The sequence below is a fragment of the Sceloporus undulatus genome, chromosome 1 (genome assembly GCF_019175285.1).
Source record: "Sceloporus undulatus isolate JIND9_A2432 ecotype Alabama chromosome 1, SceUnd_v1.1, whole genome shotgun sequence".
Lineage (NCBI taxonomy): Eukaryota > Metazoa > Chordata > Lepidosauria > Squamata > Phrynosomatidae > Sceloporus > Sceloporus undulatus.
Window position 1 is genome coordinate 165,795,992 of NC_056522.1, and position 20,799 is coordinate 165,816,790.

The 20,799-nt window shown below is 37.3% G+C and overlaps 1 protein-coding gene across 12 annotated transcripts in view; it reads right to left on the reverse strand.

The window, feature by feature from the left end:
• Window positions 1-4,246: 4,246 nt before the first annotated feature.
• LRRFIP1 (LRR binding FLII interacting protein 1) overlaps window positions 4,247-20,799 on the reverse strand; it is a 119,371-nt gene continuing 102,818 nt past the window's right edge. For 8 of the 12 annotated variants that reach the window (XM_042446708.1, XM_042446752.1, XM_042446743.1 and 5 more), the window contains 3 exons: window positions 19,904-19,996; window positions 18,389-18,530; window positions 14,714-17,276 (listed from right to left, as the gene is read on the reverse strand). In XM_042446708.1, the coding sequence (XP_042302642.1) occupies window positions 15,265-17,276; window positions 18,389-18,530; window positions 19,904-19,996 (2,247 nt within the window). In that variant the 3' untranslated portion in view covers window positions 14,714-15,264. Of the gene's footprint in view, window positions 5,213-6,762; window positions 6,868-8,022; window positions 8,103-9,102; window positions 9,215-10,965; window positions 11,016-14,713; window positions 17,277-18,388; window positions 18,531-19,903; window positions 19,997-20,799 lie in introns of those variants that run through there. The other 4 variants (XM_042446759.1, XM_042446727.1, XM_042446769.1 and 1 more) reach the window with 3 other exon arrangements.

The following is a 20,799-nucleotide window of genomic DNA, read 5'->3' on the forward strand; positions in this document are numbered from 1 at the left end:
TATTTAACGGGACTTGAGCATCCATGGACTTTGGAACCCATGGGGAGGGGGTCCTGAAACCAAACCTCAGCAAATACCAAGGGTCCAGTGTATACATGGTATGTGCCCTCAGATCAACTCCAATATATGACATCCCCCATGGCGGGTTTTCCTTGGCAAGATCTTTTTCAGAGGGTTTTGCCATTGCCTTCCTCTAATTTTACTTGTATTCTAGTTTTCCCCCCTAATTAAACCACTTCCTGATACTGGCTCGTTATGTATAGTCATCCATTAAAGAAAGAAATGTTAGGAGAGAAACAATTTTGAAGCCATCTTGCCGTAAGCACCAACTTGTGGCCCAATGTTCTTGCTCAGCCATTGGTGCACCGTGATGTAGCCAAGGGGGGCGTTCTTGGGGTCCAGACCCCCCCTTCCATTAGAAAAATGAATGGTGTGTGCTGCTGTGCCGCCGCACCCAAGCCCCATTATGATGGTGGCACTTAGTCTGGACCCCCCCCCCCCTTTCCTAAAATCCCGGCTACGTCCCTGGGTGCACCTCCTTTCTCCTTTGAAATTTGTATTTGGAAAAGCCATCCAGTTAGATATGAAACCAAAACTTATTTTATAAATGCATATTAGGACTTCCATCTATATCCACAGGATGCAATATAAACTTGCAATAGACAGTATTAGCAAAAGAAGTCTATAATAGCACTTACACAATAATACAGCAATCGTGTTAGCTTTGAAGGTGGTGTGGTAAGAAACATGTTAAGGGTATTAGGAAATAAGTATTTACTGCATTTGATGTGCAGTAAATATTGAAAATGAAACTGGAGATTATACATTTTGTAAAGTTGCATTGTTGACTGACTTTCCATTTTAAAAAACTAACAGTTTCAAGCTTTTTGAAAGGTAGTTCAACTCACTCTCTTAAAAAAAATTCTTGGCTTGGGGCCATATTTCTGTTATAGGGTTATACCACTTTCTTATAAACCTGGGGTGAACAACTCCAGATGCAGGACTGCAATTCCCATCACCCCTAGCGAGAATAGCCAGTGACCAAGGTTATGTGAGTTGTGATCCAAACCTGGAAGGCTACAGATCCCCATACCTGCTATATGCTTCAAGATGTTGTGTCTATTCAGAAGCAGCACATATTTGGACATGACACACTGAGGTTTTGGAGAAAGGAAACAGTGGCCAGTTAATTGCCTTCTCTCATTGTTCCTCATTTGTCTAACCAAGAGCAACTTTTCCTATTTTAAATACAGTTGGCCCTTCTTATACACAGATTTTTTATACACGGATTAAAGCATCCACGATTTGAAAATGTTCAATAAAAGTGTACATTTCAAATATCAAACCTTGATTTTCCATTTTTTTATAAGGGACACCATTTTGCTATGTCTTTATATTTAATGGGACTTGAGCATCCAGAGATTTTGTTATCCACGAGGAATCTTGGAACCAAAACCCAGCATATAACAAGGGTCCACTGGAGTGTGTTAGACTGCCTTTACGCTTGCATGTCATGTGTTTGCACCCTAAGATTTCAGACACAGTATTTTCAGATTTTTAGTGCTCACATACATAGTGCTTAAAGCTCTTTTAAATTAACTTCAAGTTGAAACAAATGCTGCAGTTGTTTTGTTTTGTCTTGTTTATATATAGTGTAGTTCATGTAACATCTTTCTTGCAATACTTTCCAACTATACTAATATACCTGTCTTACACTTCTAGGGCAGTAGCTTGTCCAATAAAGGTTCTTCTTATGTAAGTACCTTACAGTAAATCAGACCATTGGTCAATCTAGCCTGAATTTTCTTCTCTGGCTAGTAGAATCATGTCTGTTCTACATCCCAAGTACATAGGGCAAAAACATTTCCTATTCTAGTTAAGTATTATCCTTGTATCTGGTAAAGTGAAAGACTGAAGCTGGGATAGCAAAGCTAGGAAATCACAGGTTCTACCATATTCCCTTTTCTTTGCTCTATCTGTCCTCTAGCAAACAGAATGGTGCAAGTGCGCATTTGTTTTTTTTAAAAATCCAATTAAAGTAGATTTTCAAGATTAAATAAATAGGACTCCCTCTTAAATGCATGCCTGGCCATTCATCATAAGGTAACTGAAGTGCAAGAATAATTTTGTGGTCCCAAAAACCCAATACAGTGGTACCCCGGGTTACGAAATTAATTCGTTCCGCCGCCGCTTCCGTAACCCGAAATACTTCGCAAGCCGAAAAACCCATAGGCGCTAATGGGGAAAAGCCGCGATTTGGTGTGAAATAGCGCCGAAAAGCACCAAAAAATTTTTCGTAACCCGAAAAAACCTTCGTAACCCGGAACAGTTTTTTTAAATGGATTTTTTTCGTAACCCGGAAATTTCGTAAGGCGGCGCATTCGTATCCCGGGGTACCACTGTAATAATAATAATAATAATAATAATAATAATAATAATAATAATAATAATAATAATATACTTTATTGCAGACTCTGGAGATTACTGCACTACACTCTTATAGTGCTTCTATTCCACTTTAACCACTCTGTGGCATTCTGGGGTTTGTAGTTCAGTGAGGTTGAAAAGCTCTCTGGCTGAGAATAATATAGATGCCCCTCCCTCAACTGCAAATCCCAGGATTCCACAGGAGGCAGCCAAAGAGCAGTTAAAATTGAATCGCAGCACTATTAAGAGTGTAGTGCGGTAATCTCTTATGTTTAGAGTTCATTCATATATGTATCTCTGTGTGTGTGCGCACACCATTTCACACATCTGTGTAATGTAAGGTTCACACATTTTAGCATACATTGATTCAGAATTTAAATTAACACTTGCTGTCCCCTAAATCATCAAAGCTGTAAGGGTTTCTGTTTGGTAAAGAACAAAAAAAGTAGTTCAGTTAGTTTTGTGGTACTAGGTTTTCTTAAATTCTAGCTTCCTCACTCTTTCTTGAATGAACTGAAATAAAACTTCTGTAGATCCTGGAACTGGGTCCAGTCTTTGCCATCCATAAACAGAAGGGGTCTTTCTGTCTGCAGAAAGCTTTTAGTCCTGTGGGGGAATCTTGCTAGCAGAAAGGGAATAACCCTGACTTTTTCCTTGCTGCCTCTTCCTCTGAAATCTCCGTCTCTGTCATTGTTCAAGGGGCTCCCAGCCTTTCAGATCAGGATCTCAGAAGGTTCAAGGATCTGACAAGTGGTCTTATCAGTACAGAACTGGATAAATAGGATATGAGCCATTGTTGTGTCAGAGAAGTTAACAGGTTAGATTAGCAAGAGGAGATATAAAAGAAAACACATTGGACAATCTATAGAGGCCATTTGTAAGTTTTAAGTGTCAAAGGAATACTGGATTGAAACCTAATGAACAAGCGAAATTTTGGAATAATTGGTGAACATCATAAACAGCAATAATAATGTACATTGCTATAGAAGGAAAATGGTAATGGTAAGAGGACTGACAAGAAAGCACTTTCTGTATTACAATTTTGGGATCGCAAAGCATGAAGGGTAATTTAGAATGAAGAACTGATCTGAAATGTAGTAATACTGATAAATTGTATATTTCATTTAAATATATTTTTAAAAAAGGATCTGGCAAGAGGTGTGGAGAAAGTCAAGCAGAAGTTGCTTCCTCCTTCCGTTGGTGGGTACATATCCTAGGTTCTGAGTTGTCAACTAGGAAGGCTTTAGTTGTCGCTAGGCTTCACCTCCCAAAATCATTCAGCACTGACCATGCTGACTGGAACATCTGGAAATTGAAGTCCCAAAACATCTGCAGCACCCCATCACCAGTACCACTGAGAACCATTGCCCTGGATGCTTCTACCAGCATGGATCCAATCCCCACTAATTAGTTACCAATTACCACATTAATGTCTCTCCCATCCTAAAACAAATTGATAATCAATGGTGCTAGGAAATCTCTTAGTTTGGGTAGATGCTAAAAATGTTAAGAAATGCAGTGGGTTGTATTAGGATGGCCAGTACCTGGTACCATTTAGGAATACTTTGTATTTTGAAATTTGGTCTTAATGCTTGTTGCCTCTTCTTCATGTCAGGGAGACCTTGATCAATTTCTGGACAACAGGGCATCATTTTTTTCCCCTGTTGCGTTCTGTCTTTCCAAGAAAAGAGAATACAGTTGAAGGAAGAACGAGAATTATGTTTAGAAAAATGGCTGATTATTACTATAGTAGACTGACAAAAGCTAATAGTGCATGTAGTACTAGTAATGTGTCTTGTAACATAAAAGAAGATACAGCTTTTAAAACATGGGATTGTAGTTTTATTTTTTTGCAACATTACATCCTTTATAACAAGTCATTTACTTAAAATTCCAAATATGGGGATTAAATAGAAATAAAAAGCTGTTTTTTTTTTTTTAAAGTGAAGCTATTGCCTATTGACCCTGAAATAAAATAGTTTTACGATTGAACAGGTGCAAAATCCCTCCATAACCTTTAATTTTTATTGGCAAAGTCATTTAAGGTCACTTTTGCTTCCAAGACCATCTTCTTCCATGATTCCCGCTGAAGGACTTTTGCTTTATAATGGCTTGTGGTTCCACAGTGTTCTGTAAATGAGGAGGCTGCTATGAAAACACTATCGCTCTTTGCTACAGTTGCAGACACTGCCATACGAGGACGTCTGACATTTATAGTCACACTTTTGCCACTAATTTCCAGGAATGGAATTCAAGTTCCAGTTTAATATCTTTTTAAAAAACAACAACAACCCTTCAATATCATTCTCAGAATGTCAACAGCCAGCTGCCGTGCTTTTCTGGTTGAGGAGCTAACAGGATGCCCAGTGTGCTTTTTAAATAGCATACAGGTACTGTACTGCACTGCATGCGTTTCAAGAGGACAGCATGGAAGGTCATCTACAAAGACAGGCATTTGGAGCAGCTACTTTTACGCATATAGTGCAGAAGGTTTGACTGTGCAGGCAGAACCTCATTTGATGTACGGCAGCACATGGCAAAATGGATTCATGTGTTTGGACTTTTTTTTTTGCTCTCAGAAGGCATGAAACAAAGCATCCCAAACAGGTACAGACATAAGCCTCGGCAGCATTGTTGTTTATTCAGTCAAGTAGTCTTCATTAAAAGTTGGATTCTATTGCTGGGAGAGTAAAGCATTCCTATTGGCTTTCATCTTCTCTAGCCGTTTAACTAGATGGCCGTTGCTTACTTCAAGCTCTTCTGTTCTGTCTAATGCTGAACGAAGCTGAAAATTAAAAAAGAAACTCAAATTCAGGTATAGGGAGAAGCAGCATTCTCTCCTTCATCTTGACCAGAGCAGTGTGACCAACATTTATTCCAATTTTAAGGACTAGGAAAGTTAAATTTCTCTTCAAGGTACCTTCTGTGCAGTGACATAGTTGGGATCTGTGCCTGTTCAGAGTAGCATCTCACAAGCCAGGAGCTTTAGCGATTTGTAATTTGTCTGCCCCAGAGGCCACAAAGAACCATTAATATTCAACCCACAAGGGACTGCTCAAATCTACATGATGAAGCTAAGATTTTCCAACTTGTAGTTCAGTGGGCCATCCATATGCTGATTCTCACAAAACAACATGGGGAAAGCTAACACTAATATATAAACATATGAATCTGTTTTTTGTGGAATCAAACCAATAGCCCTCCAGCTCAGTTGTTCTAGTCCTCTTGTCTCCAGGCATACCTGAGCCCCAGACGTTCCCCTTGATGCCCCAGTATTTATTTTTAATTATGTAGGTCTAGAGTTATACATAGACAATAAAGTTTAAAAAGATTAGAACAGCTGGACGTCCACCAATCCATTTCCCAGCCACTACCAGCACAAGTAACTCAAAAGACTAACAAGGAAAGTCTGGTACTAATTATACACTACTCACATAAATGTTAGTAAATAATGTAAATATTTACTGTTCTTATTAATTGCATATATTCACTACTAATTGAGTATCAAATATATGATACATTATGTATCAAATATAACAGTAACGTTTTTATGGTTTTATAGAGTTGAACAATAATGGCATTTAAACAATATTCTGTAATTCCATCTAGAAAATAATCATAGAGATTTCATGTCCTTTTAAAAATTATTGGACATTGTACTCTATTAATATATGATTGTTTCCTTGATGGTATTTTTTAAATTTTAGGGATGATATGGTTTACATTCTGGTTGCTTTGAGATTATTTGACGTTATATAAACATAAGCAGTAAGCTTATTTGCTAAATGGAGTCAGAGAACATATTGTTTAAATGCCATTCTTTTTCAACTATAAAAAGGTTATTGTTATACTTGATAGCTAATGACTTAGACCGATTAGAAGTAAACATAAAAGCAATAAATATTTGCACTGTTACTTGAGTAGTAGATTTTTCATGTTAGTCTTTACCAGTTTGTGCTCAGATTCCCCCACAACTGAAGTCTGAATAGCAGCAGCTTTTGGGGGTCTTTTGTGGGGATCTTTCCCATCACCTGCCTCCTGCTACTCTAATATGAAAACAAAAGGCCACTTACTGCATTGTCTCCACTAAACATCCAACAGAGGAGGAGAATTGATTGTCTGTAGGCTCTTTCCCAACACTAGGGCTACGCAACTAAAATTAATCTTGGTGACATGGTTTCTTGGCACTAAAGTAATTCCATGCATTTTTATATCTACTTAGAAGCTTATTAAACTTTGTTTTCATTGACCAGAGGGACAATGGTTAATCTTGTGCAAATATTTCTTGTATTAATTTTTTAACATTTTATTTATTTATTTACTAGTACTGATTACCTCTCTTTGGAGTTTACGTTTCTCTGCTTTCAGCTCATCTTCTGTTCTCTCAGCATTTTCTGCAGCTGTTTTATAGCGAGCAACTTGACCTTCCAGTCGCATTACCTGGCAGGAAGGAAACTTACTGTTAAGGTAGAACTAGTGCATTAGGTCCGCAAGTGCAGCATAAAATGTATATATGAACCAGAATAAAATAAATCAACAACAGTTTAAAAGCCACAGGAGACAAGAAAGTCTTTGCCTCTTCCTACCAGCAAGACACCAGACCCAAGTGAATCAATCCTTGGGTGATCCTCTCTAGGAAGAGAGTTCCAGAACTGGGATGCTACTACAGAAAACACATTTTCTCAATATCCTGCTGTACTCCAGAGAAACGGTGGAGTTGAGCCTCTGATGGTGACTTCAGTATACATTTCAGCACACAGGTCTGGCCACAGACAGTGACTATGAAAGATCAAGACTAGCACTTTGATATGGGTTCAGAAACAGCCTAGAAGTCCCAGTATTACATGAACAGAATTTCTGACTCAAAAATCAGAGGAAATCACTGGCTTAGAAAAATAGGGCAGCTTTGCAAAACGATGTATTTATATTTTAGCAGGTATAATCTACTAGATTTGTAATTACAGTACCTGGGCAAGGAATTTGAAAACAGCTAGACAAACCTTTGCACAATATGAATGCTCACTGCATCCCACAAAAGCAAATGCCACTCTGCATAAGATAACATTCTGAAAAAATGTTTCTATAGTATTTTTCTAGAAACAACCCCAAACCATCAGCCTCTCAATAACCTTTCTATGAGGTCTTGTCCTGGTAATTGTTTAGGTCCTGGTAGCAGTCACTGCTATCTGGCAACAACATGCCATAAAATGTCAGTGAATTTCGGGACCAATTACATTTTATTTATGGATAAATGTTTAAAATAGGCACAATGGGACACTGGGAGTTTAATTCCAGATCCCCCTCCCACCGTGGATACCAAAATCTGTGGATGTTTACCATTAAACACAATGAATAGTAAAATGTTATCCCTTATATAAAATGACAAAATCAAGGTTTGATAATATTTTCAAGCTGTGGATGCTTGAATCCATGGATAAAGAACCTGAGAATACAGAGGCTGGCTATATATAAACAATACACACTAATTTCAATACAAGATGAAGTGCCATTGCCTGAGTTCCCTTTCAAAATGTTTTAGATAAACACCATTATATACGAATAGCTGAACAGTGTTAAAATACATCATAAACTTACACTCTGTTCCAGTGTTGTTATTTCTTGTTCAGACTTTGCAAGTTTAAATTTGAGGTCACTGATTTGTCTATTTGTATCTCCTAAAAAAGATTAAAAATAAAACAATACTTCATAACTCATCAGTACTTGAGGAAATTTCTGTACTACAGTATGTAAGTACCATTAAAAAAAATGGGAAATCAAAATAAATATGCTGCAATTTAGCCAGAGTCTAAAAGCGTGCAATGACTCTTCAATTGCCACTGCTTCCTCAATGACAAACCTGACATTTCTAAGATTCTAGTGGCTCATAAAACTCCTCCAGTAAAGTCCACTCCTGATTTTTTTTAACTCCATAATGGAAGCTGATCATTTTCTGTTTTATATTAGAATCAAAATCGGAACTCCTTTTGTTTTATTATAATGAATATTCATTACTAGCAGCCTAAGGAAATCAGATATCTGAGACCCACTCTTGCAACCTAGAAGTCAACAACTGAAAATCAACATTTCTTTCCAAATTAGAAAGCACACACACACAGTCTCCATGAGAATATGTGTACTGGTTACCTTTGACCATACCATGGATGGAATTATGAACATATTCAGCCATACCACAAACATAATTATCAACCTAACAGAATTATTAAACTATGCGCACATCTACAGTGGGACCTTGTTATCCACTGTGGTTTGATTCCAGGACCGCCCTGTGGATAACAAAATCTGTGGATGCTCAAGTCCAATTAAATATAATGGCAGAGCAAAATGGTGTCCCTTATATAAAATGGAAAATCAAGGTTTTCTACTTGGAATTTATACTATTTTGGAGTATTTTCAAGCCGTGTATGCTTGAATCTGTGGATAAAAAATCCATGGATAAGGAGGGCTGACTGTATTGATAATAAAAGTGCAGCGGGCTTGCAGAGGCCATGGGTATCTAGAGTGACAGCTTAGAGGCGGCGTTGTAAGTTTACATGTGTCATGCTGGTGTAATATGTAACAGAGTTTAATTTTATTTGATATATTCATTGTGGTAGTGGGGAAAGTTAGCTACTGTCATTGACAATTAATGTTCTTCAACCTGGGGATGAATCTTACTTGGGAGATCAACATGTATCTCTGTGCCATTTTCTAGGACTTCATCCTCCAAATGTATAGACTCCATTTTACTATTCTGTTTTTCTTCCAGTTGTGCTTTTAATTTTTTAATCTGAAAGCCAAAGAAAATTGAATCAACTTACTGAAAAATAAACAAAACAAGATATAACTAGCATCATTAAAGGACTGATGGTTTTTTTTTTTGAAGTTTCTACCATAAGCTGGCACACCCTAACGGATAAATATGCTGCTTACCTGTAACTGGTTCTTTGAGTGGCTATGGCCTGTTACAGACTGCCAAAATAAAGCTGCTTCGGGTCTCTTTGGAGGTATGCTGTTTAAATGATGCATGCATCCTAAGAATCCAGAAGCTGCACCAGAGCTGCACTCCAGTGCTTAGGAATGGAGTGTGGCTTTGGTGTGACCTCCGGACTCTTAGGACCCATGCATCATTTAAACAGCATACCTCCAAAGAGACCTGAAGCAGCTTTATTTTGGCAGTCTGTAACAGGCCTATGTATGCATCCATACATGAGGATTCTGTGCCTTTTGTGGAATGTTCTGGAGCTAAGGTTTGGTGGGAATCCCATCCTCCTGATCTACTGCATCATCTTTAAGGATACAGCTTCCACTGTTCCCACCCACTTCCCAGTAACTTCCGCAGCAATGTGAAAAAAGATGACACCCAAATGTGTGTGTGTATATAAATCAGGACAAAGGGTGGGTTTACCCTTCCAAGTACCACAGTTACAGGTAAGCAACTCTTCCCCCCTTCATTGTAGTCTTAGAGCATCACAAACATACATGGATAAGCAGCCAGATAATCTGTAGGTAGGGATGATAATGTCAAGATTTCATGGAGGAGAAGAGAGCCCTTATGAAAGATGCATTTGCACGAGCCTTGATATCTATCTAGTAGTGTTACACATAGGAAAGACCAGACTGGTGGTGACCTCCCAGAGGTCCTTCTCTGTCACCGCTCCAAAAACTTGGAATGATGGGTGAGCTCCCATCATAGTCCCAGCTTCTGCCAAGCTAGCAGTTTGAAATACCACTTCAGTGGGAAGGTAACAGCGTTTGGTGCAGTCATGCTGGCCACATGACCGCCAATGTCGTCTTTGGACAATGCTGGCTCTTCAGCTTAGCAACACAAATAAGCACCACCCCTACAGTAGGTTACTAGACATTCATGTCAAGAGAAAACCTTTATCTTTACTAAGTTCAGCCTATTATATCTATCTTTACAGTTTTAGGGTTTCTGTCAAAATTTATGAAGTCAACTAAGCTTGTAAGAAACTAACAAATTTATTACACTAGTTATCTAGAGTATGGCATCATAAGTAAACAATAAAGGCCACAATAAAAATTAATATTCTACCTCGTATTCTTTATCTGTTTCAAAACATCCCTATTCTAACCAACGAAAAACCCTTTAAAATCTGGCATAAGGACCTATCTAAATGAGCTCCTGCTTATCTGATAGGTTAGGGACTGGAGAACTGTCAGAAAATAGAATTGATTAACCCATCAGATAAGCAGGAGCTCCCTATACAGATGTATTTTTCAGGGCTTGTCTCTATCCTTTCAGAACATCTGCTGACATGGATTTTCAAAAAGCAAGCACCACAACGTTTGATTCAGGTACAATTACAACAAAAACAACCTTAAAACTTCCACCATCACATCCAAGAGCAAATTTTCCTTGGTGAAGTGTTCTTATATGGCTTGGTAGAACCATTTCTTTATATTCAAATCTTTATGGTGAAAAGGTGACTTTGTAAATCAGATTTAAAATACACAGGAAAAACTACCTCCCCCTCCAAAGAAAACCTCCCTAATACTTGATATTAAAATTTTGATTACCTGTTCAAGTAAAGATTCTCGTTCATCAATAAGCTTTTTCAATCTAGTGTCTATAAAGTGGGGAAAAAAGAAGATACGGAGCATTCAGTGTTGATCTTGTTAAGTGAAAGATGTCCAGATTATGTATATGATTTTTAAAAAGAAAGAATGATAGTTAGTTGAACTAATGATAAATGAAGTTATGCACATACCACGGTAAAGGAGGTCACAAACAGGACTGGGAAAGGGTTTCGGCCAAGGGAAGTTATGCCAGTCTCACACAAAGCATGCTTGTCACTTCAGTAGAAGCACCCAGCTGCATGCAAAGTGGCTATTCTTCTACTGTAGGTTAGCATGCAGGGATTCTAGGGACAAAACACTGGAATACAAAAATCTCACAGGTCTTTACATTTTAACAACATTAGGAAGACATCAACAACACATTTTAAAAATGAGCCCCACAGCTTAGAAACTCTACTCTCATCTTCATTTGTCATTTTATTTTCATTATGAAATTGCACAGACTAGCTTTGCATTTTCCTGACCGAGAGGCATTTTAACGTGCATCTTTCAAATCCTGAAGAGGTCCCACCTGAAACCATTTGCTAGTATAGTATTAAAAGTTTAGGATGTCTAAAACAAAAGTATTCATTTTCTCACCATATGAAACAAAAGGTACAAACGGTAGAAGGTACATATAAAGTCTATGTTCCCATCATATATCCTGTGTTTGAAACCAAATACAAAATAGAACTGATGCAACGATAATCTCAGCCATTTAATGGACATGACATTCACAGCATGTTACCCTTTTCCCCGTCTCCTGCAACCACTAATTGTGCCATAGCCAAAAACTTTGCTTTCCCACTGCAATAACAGCCCTTCACACAAAAATAATGACTCCGTAATAAGCCACTGCACAGGAAGCTTATTCTTCAGAAAGGGGTGCTCCCTGATACTCAGATTTTTACACATTTCACCACAAACTATTTGTTATAGCACAGAAATAATAAAAGGTACAACATCCTAAGTTCCCTGGGTGGACTTCTCCTTTCTGTCCCTCCTTCTGAACCCCTTCCTACTTTTGAACAGGTATGGCATGTGTATGCGGCTGTAAGGGGGAAAGGGACGCAAACCAAGACATCTTGTTTTTGCCATTGACTTCGATCCACTTGCTACTTCCAATCATAGCAGACTCACTGAATCTATTGCTGGATGGTACTGTAAATCAACATTTATGTAAACTCCACTGTTTCAGAGGATCTACTTTGGGAGTAGGTCAAATATAAGTGCAATAAATAAATATGAAGTCGTAAGCTTTCATGGCTGGCATCCATAGTTTTTTGGGGCTATGTGGCCATATTCTAAGAGAGTTTATTCCTGATGTTTCACCAGCATCTGTGGCTGGCATCTTTGGAGAATCTTTTCTGAAGACGCCAGCCATAGATGCTGGCAAAATGTCAGGAATAAACTCTTCTAGCACATGGCCACATAGCCCGAAAAACCCACAAAAACCAATAAATAAATAGCTGTTGTTGGATTTTGCTGGATCATTGAGTCTGTATGGCCCCTTGCATAGTAGAAGCAGAAATATTTTACGTACGTAAACAAAACAACCTGCACTCCCATTATTTAGGAAAGCCATGTTTGTAGTCCTTGTGTATAAAATAAAGTGTACATAGCATTTGAAAACTTTGCAGATATATATTATTTGTAGTGCAAAAAATGATTAACAGGTTAAATGGTTTCAGAAATGTAAATAGCAACATTATTTTACACAAGAGAGAGATGATGATGACAATGACGATGATAACTTTAGAAATGATTAGAAAATAGTATCTTTAGGCTTCAGAAGTCATTCTGATCCACTGGCAAAACAGTGCTGCACTGACACAAATTAGGGATTTTTACGTATAGATAGAGTCCAGATAGTCAATAACATAACTTCAATCAAGAATTTAAATATTTACTGGCCACAGATACCTATTTCTACATATAGTAATTGCAACCACATGGTAGTGACTATTTTGTGATGCAGTCTCTTGCAGCTAGACCCTGGGCATGAGTGATGCTAGCTTGTGAACAAGGCAAATGGTATATGTTTTTCTGCCGTGCAGGAATACTGTTAAAACACTTTCAAGAGATGGTCATCCAACCACTGTTTAAAGACTTCCAATGGAAGAGATGGCACCATCCTCCAAGGCAGTCTGTTCCCAGAAAATTCTTCCTAATCTCTTTTCTTGTAATCTGAATCCACTGATTCCTGACCTAGTCCCTTGGAGCAGCAGCCCAGTGCTGTCCTTTTCACACATTTATTCTTGAAACCATTCTGGACATTCAAATTGAATGCTCTTGTCCACCATGTCTTATTAATCCTGTTTTATGACTTGGCTGCCGAAATGGAAAACCATTTCTCAAAGAAAGTATCTCATTATTCAAGTTCAAAGTTGATGATTTTAAATCCTTTTGAGAGTCCTGGCTCTAGGTTTTGCTTCTGTAAAGAACTACAATATTTAAGAAAGCAATAAATAGGAAAGATAAAGGCAGCTTGATATCATTAAGAGCAATAAAAACATTAGGAAAAGGATTCATTTGATTATAAGCAGCTTTATAACCAGTATAAATTTTACAGTATAAAATTTTATTTCTACGTATATACAACTTAATGTGCATAACATATACTTTGTTCTTCTTTTTGTGCTTTATTACCTAAATACAAGGAATACTTTTTTTTAATTTGTTACAGTACTATATTTCTATGACTTTCAGGGTTTACATCTCTTGATTTTAATATTTAAAATATTTCTTTGTACAATACAGATATTCCTAGTTAGTACACATAAGGAAATAACACGTGGTGATACATCAAAAACATCAATATTTATTTTAGCAAATTTAAAATCAATTTATATGTTGATTTTTAAGGCAGTCGGTTAAAGAGGAATTTTATGCATAGTACAGCAGTTGCCATTATATTTGGTTTTGTGCTTTTAAATAATAATTAAGGCATCTGAGACATTCAAATCTGTCTACATTCCTGCAGAGACGAAGAGGTACATTTTCAAGAGGAAAGAAAAAAATCATGTACAACTATTGCTCTGGGGGAAAATGTAACATATCATATATAAACTCTTAAGAAAATAATTTGGTTTATTACAATTTGCACTAAACATTACTTGATCAAATAACTAAGCATGACATGAACTGAAACTTTCCCAAAAATATTTTAAAAAATAAAGATTATGTTAAACAGAATGGCCTAAATCCAATTGTCAGTCCCAACTAGACCAAACCCACTGAATCAATGAAACCTATGTATGTGCATCAGCTTACCAGGTTCCCACTGATTCAATTCTAGTTGGGATGAATAACTGGATTTAGACTAGTGGATTGGATCAAAACCAAGCCAGTCTAGCTTAGGTCTCACAGAAATCAATATGAAAAGCTATTATGAGTCACACATTTTATTGATTTCAATGGAGTCTTAAGTGCAACCAGATTGCTCTTTATCCAGCCCAATGAAGGCCTGTTATGGAATGAAGTTGCTGAGTTCCTCATATACAAATTCTGTTCATTAACAAAATTCCTATATTGAGCTAACTATGGCCTGTTACAGACTGCCAAAATAAAGCTGCTTCGGGTCTCTTTGGAAGTATGCTATTTAAATGATGCATGGGTCCTAAGAGTCCGGAGGTTGTGCCAAAGCCACAATCCAATCCTAAGCACTGGAGTGCAGCTTTGGTGCAGCTTCCGGATTCTTAGGATGCATGCATCATTTAAACAGCATACCTCCAAAGAGACCCGAAGCAGCTTTATTTTGGCAGTCTGTAACAGGCCTATCTTTTGACAATACAAGTGACTTTAATTTGGAATGTACCAAGATACATGCACAAGATACAATTTTACTACTTTCCAACAAACTATCAGCATTTTAAAAGGATGTTGAAGCTACAGTGCTTTGTAAGAAATGGGGTCAAATGTAAATGTGTCTGACCATTAACTAGTATGTTTCCTACAAGTGATCAGTTCCTAATAACTTTCAAATCCTGGCAGTCATTAAAATACTGAAAAGATCAACTATTATATTGTCATCTTGGTGGCAAATAAAGAAGCACTTCATTAGGAATTAGTATTATTAATAGCTTTGTTTAGTTACAATAAACAGTGAGTAAACCTGAGGTACAAAAACGTTCATATGCATTTATTATTGATGAAGATTACAAATTAGACAGTGTCTTTAATCTTTTATATAAAAGTGCCTTTGCTTTGTAACATATCAGATGGCTGTGTATAATATGCAATGATAACTTGGCTCTAAAGTTATGATATAACACAATCTTCCCGAGATTTACCTTTACCCTTCCTACCCACCTGTGCATCCAATTGGTTTTCATACTCAGCTACCCCTAGCTTTTCCAACTGCTCTGATGTATATTCAGCAATTTGTTCTGAACTGATTTTGTCTAATATCTTTTTGTGGGTGTCTTCTGACATCTCACATTGGGCCTCTGGTGGCTCAGCAATGGAAGTATCAGTTTGCAAAGGTTCTGCTTCTTTCTGCTGCTGTGTATTTTTGCTTTCGGTCAACATGTTCTCACTTCCCATTTTATCTGCTGAGATTTGGGAGGTGCTTTCCTTTTTATCTTCTCCAGCAAGTCTTTCGTTCTCTCTACATTTGTTGTCATAGGCTTCATGGTGCAATGCACTTTCTGCAGTCCCAAGTGTCTCTTGTTTTTTGTGATTATTTGCCTCCAGTTCATTACCCTGGTTTTCATTTCTTTCACTATCTTTTAGTTCTCCAAAAGACGACTCACTGAAATCAGATGCTTCATGATATTCTTCCAAATGTTCTTCTTCACTGTCAGACTCTCTCTTTTGATCACCGAATTCAGCTTTCTCAGACTTCAGATCAGCAGCCTCAACATCTGGCAAAACTTCTGTAACTTTTTCTTTTGTTTTTCTGTGATTCGTGTCCTCTTCATTCCCCCTCCATACATCTTCAACATCTTCTATTACCATACTTGCAGCTACATCCACTTCTGGAATGCTGTCATCTTGTTTTTCTGTTCTTTGTTCGTCTGTAGGTGTTTCATTATCTTGACTATCAGCAACACCTTCTTCATGTTTTGTTAGGATGTCGCCCAGAGCTTTGCCAGCATTTATACATTCTGGTTTTATTTCACTGCATTTTCCAGAGTCATCCTCTAGCTCTAACCTCTTTTCCTCATTGTGTTTAACACTGTCTACAACAGTGTCTTCTGTTTGGACCTCTGTCATGGTATTTTGCTTATCACTTTTCTCAGAAAATACATTTTCATCCAGCATTCCTACTACAGTTTCTTCCTGCTCAGTACCTTTAGCAAGGCTCTTTCCACCATTATCTTCACTTGCTCCCATATGTTGCTCACTTTGTTCCTCTTTGTTGAATGCATCAGTGTTTGAAGATGGGGATTCAGATTCTTCCATTTCCACTTGTTTTTGCTCCTCTGTAAGGTTATCTGATGTTTGTTCCCCAGCACAGGGTGTTTCTATATGCTCTACTGCAGAATCTGCTTTGTTCTCTTGCTGTTGAAGTACATTTTCCATCTCATTCTCGCCATCAATTCCACCAGCCTCATTTTCATCCCACTGTGCTTTGTTAGCTATCGTAATACTTCCATCTTTGATAAGCAAATCACTCTCAACAATCTTGTTCTCTGATTGTTCAGTATTAGAATGAATAGCTGATGCTTGTGTGAGCATATCATCTGCCAGGTCTGATGATTCTGAGTGAGTGGAAACTGCCATTTGACTATCATTCACAAAATCTAGAGCTTCCTGAAATATTTCATTATTGTTGTCTTCTCCCTCATCAGTTACAGTATCTGTTTCTTTTTCTTTATTTTGTTTTTGAGGAAGCATTTCTAAATCTGTTTTTATTGTCTCATCAACCTCAATACCTACATCCGTTTCTTTACTTTGATTACTAGTTTTATTTACAACATTTTCATCCAACGCTTTCACTTCTGTGGTCTGACCAAGTGACCCTCCTTCGACTCTAAATTCAACTACATCACTACTTTCAGGGGAATAAACAATTCCTGCAACATGCTCTGAATGAATTTCAGCTGGTTCCTCAAGTACACTATTTAATACCAATGTTGGCACAACTTTGTCATCAGTGATTTTTTCTGCCTCCGTCTTTTCATCAGCATGCAACGTCTTTATCTCCGAACACTCCTGTACAATTTCCTGCTCCTTAGTCTCCTCTGTGTGTTCCTCATGCTCAGTATTCTGCAAGATTTCTCTTTTCCCCATATTCTCATTTTTCATCTCCACTTCATTGGCTCTGCCTAAAAGATCATTAAAAAAGTTGAAGGGACCACATTGTAGGGAGACTGCTTAATTGTGTTATGTTTAGTGCTTACCTCCCCGCTTAAAACCCAGAAGAGAGAAGGAATCAAAAGAACTGGTTAAGAAAGATCAGCTTTTGCCAATTATGTGAAGGCAAAGCAGCAGTTGAATTAGTAAGATGATCAGCAAAAGTCATCTCCATCCCTAGTATCAACTGCACTGCATCTATAAATGGTCATCGAAGATCAGAAAAGTTTACTAATAAAAAGATCGAGTTTCAATACTCTCTCTAGAACAAAGTAACTGGTATCCTCATCTGGTATTCTAAATATATTAAGGTGAAAAATAGTTGAATTAATTTAAAAAAATGTACTTAGGAAAAAAATTATAAAAGTTTAAGGTGATGAAAATTATTTTCTTCTTAAACATAAGTTGAGCCATGCATTTCCAGTGTTCACAACTATATATTTGGAATGATACATATTTAGTGTCTCCATTTTCCTCATAATAAAAGGCTTCATGTATTCAATATTGCCCTTTGCTCTTCCGATCTGCCTGGCAGTTTTAAGTATTTCTTGCCCCTTTTTTTTTATTGCCATGGAAAATATTAGGAGCATTCATGGTAAATATAGTCCTTTCAAAGTTACCACTGTAATATTAAAAAAAGATAGTATTTTTCTGTAAAACATGGAATTCAGCACAAACAATATTAGAAATGTATATTACTAGTCCAACCTGACACTCTCAAGTGCTTCTAATCTTATTGTTGTGCTTTCTCCATATGCTGCTGGAGACGAGAGCAACTTCAGAGTTGCTCATGACATTGTGGATTACAGTTGTCTAAACAAAATGTGTACATGCTTGTCATACAGCTAAGATGTCTTTATATCACTTTCTCCTCTGGGCTTGGGGAATAAAAGGAAATACTTTGACATCCCCTGTTAAAGGCAAAGAAAAAGGTAATTTGCTTGAAGTGATAATTGGCATTAAGCAAAAAGTAAAATGTACAGAAGTGATTGAAAAGGAAGCATGCTGAGGATTAGTTAGTTCAGATTATAGAAGATTTCAAGCAATGGTAGCCATAAAAATATAAGAGAAAGCAAACACTTACCTAGTGTACCATCCACAGGTACCTCAGGGGTGTGACTTGTGCCTGGAACCATCTTGGAAGAATTTGATAGTCCATCATTATGTAGGCCACCAGAGGTTTCTCCATTGGTAGCTACTTCTGAGTTGGGGATTATTCCATGTTGCTGAAAGTGACAAAAATAAAGTAACTTGTGACATTACAGTGCCATGGGCATGAAATATATTAGCAAAGACCTGAAACAAAGATGGTGCAAAGCACATGCATATACAGGCAATGGCATAAGAACAGTATATGATATATATTGGTAAGACTGTGATAAAAACCAGAATGGCTAGACAAACACTTCTCTGGAAAAATAGTAATTCTTTGTTGATCTTGAATCCTTGCTTTCCCTCCAGTGAGCTCGCATCAACATTTTAATTTCTCATGAAGACAAAGTAAGATTTGACCAAAGAAATCTGAACTAAAGTGAATTATATACAGTGGGTGCTTGGTATCCGCTAGGGTTTGGTTCCAAGACCCTTTCGTGGGTACCAAAATTCAATGATACTCAAGTCCCATTAAATACAATGGCACAGGAAAATGTTATCCCTTATATAAAACGGCAAATGCAAAGTTTCCTTTTGGGAATGTATGTATTTTTAAAATATTTTCAAACTGTAAATGCTTGAATCCATGGATAACAAATCGATGGATAAGGAGGGCTGACTGTACACTCATCCCTCCATATTTGTGGCTTTGGTATTTGCGGATTTGATTATTCATGGATTTGATCAATATATCCTCTCTAGGAATATATAGGTTCTTCAGTGCAAGTCTACAGTCAACTTTAACTAAAAGTTGTACTGAAAGACCTAGAGATTCCTAGAGATAGTACTCTACTAGGCATTTGTAGCTCCTCTGCTGCAGTTCTGTGGTCAGTGTCTGTCGGACATTGACCACAGAGTTGCATTGGAGGACCTAGAGATTCCTAGAGAGGTAAAAACATGGTGTTTTTGTAATTTGTGGTTTTTCCATATTCACGGGGGTCTTGTGCCCCTAACCCTAGCAAATATGGAGGGACAAGTGCATAACCAAACAAGGGTTGGGACTTTATTCACAAACTCAGCACTCCAACAACTGTATCACACTGGCGTCACAGATAACTCTTACCAACTCTGCTCTGAACCCAGTATATCCTTTAGTCACTTTCATTTTTGCTAAAATGTTTTGAAGCAGAAAATGTTCTACAGGCATAAGGATAACATATACACTATTGCATAATTTACAAAGTTGGGCATGTCTTAAGGCCTCAGTCAAACAGTCAAGACATGCTTTTATTTAATGTTATTCTTTACTAGTTAATTAAAAATAACTGAATTACGTCTGAGAGAAAGGTGTAACGTATAATAAACCTTTTTAAAAAAACAAGTAAGTTCTCACTTTGCCAAATTTTTGACAATTAACTCATCATTACTCATCATTAGCCCTAGCCAACCACTTCTGAGACAGATTTTTGTTTCTTTTAGTACTATATCTTTCATTGTTTCTGCATACCTTCAATTGTTCCTTCAGCACAATCACCTCCTCTCTAAGATCATCTCGCTCACTTCTTATGGTATCAAAGAACTCTTTCTGTCTCTCTAATGCCTGAGGTTTTTTTTTAGGAACAAGCAGAAAGTAAAGAGGCAACAAGCAGAGAAAAAGAAGGGAAGAAATAAAGATAAGGAAAATTAGCAATAAGAATAAGTAGAATTCAGATATGCAAAGAATAATGGGATTTACATGCAAGAGGAGCAAACAATTTTATTTCCAGTGTTTGTACATGTTGTGAAAGATATTTACAGATCTAAGTAATAAGTGCACCATGTCTGGACAGCCTGAGCAATATTCAAATGTCACTACTGTGGAGACAGGAACTGCTCAATGCAAGGAGTCTGTTTCATTATATTGGGCTTTGATCTTACAAATTTTGGTTCCAGAAATACGTCATTATCACTAGCCTAATATCACAAATTGTGCTTTTTAAAAGATTTTCTGGTTCTCTTGCTTATGGTTATGGCTTCCTGATTAGCTTCTTTTTTTTTAATTAAAAATACTGTACATAATTGCAATCATGAGCTCACATAGGTCACTATAATTTTAAAGCTCCTGCGGTCATTTCAATGGCTAAGGTGTTTTGCCAGTTGTTAAAGCCACAAGATTACACACACACAGAGTATTAAAATATGTTTACCTCTATACTCAAAGCCTCATTACAAAGGTGTTCTGCCTTTGTGTTAGTGCTAGGACATATGTACAATGAGTTGTAGCAAGGACTCCAGCATACCATCTAGAAAGCTACAGAATGCAGTAGCCTGCCTGTTGGTAGATATGGAAATGTTTCCTCATATTTTTATATGATAAATTGAGGATTGCATCCCTGCTGGGTCCATCTGAAAATGGTTCCTTTG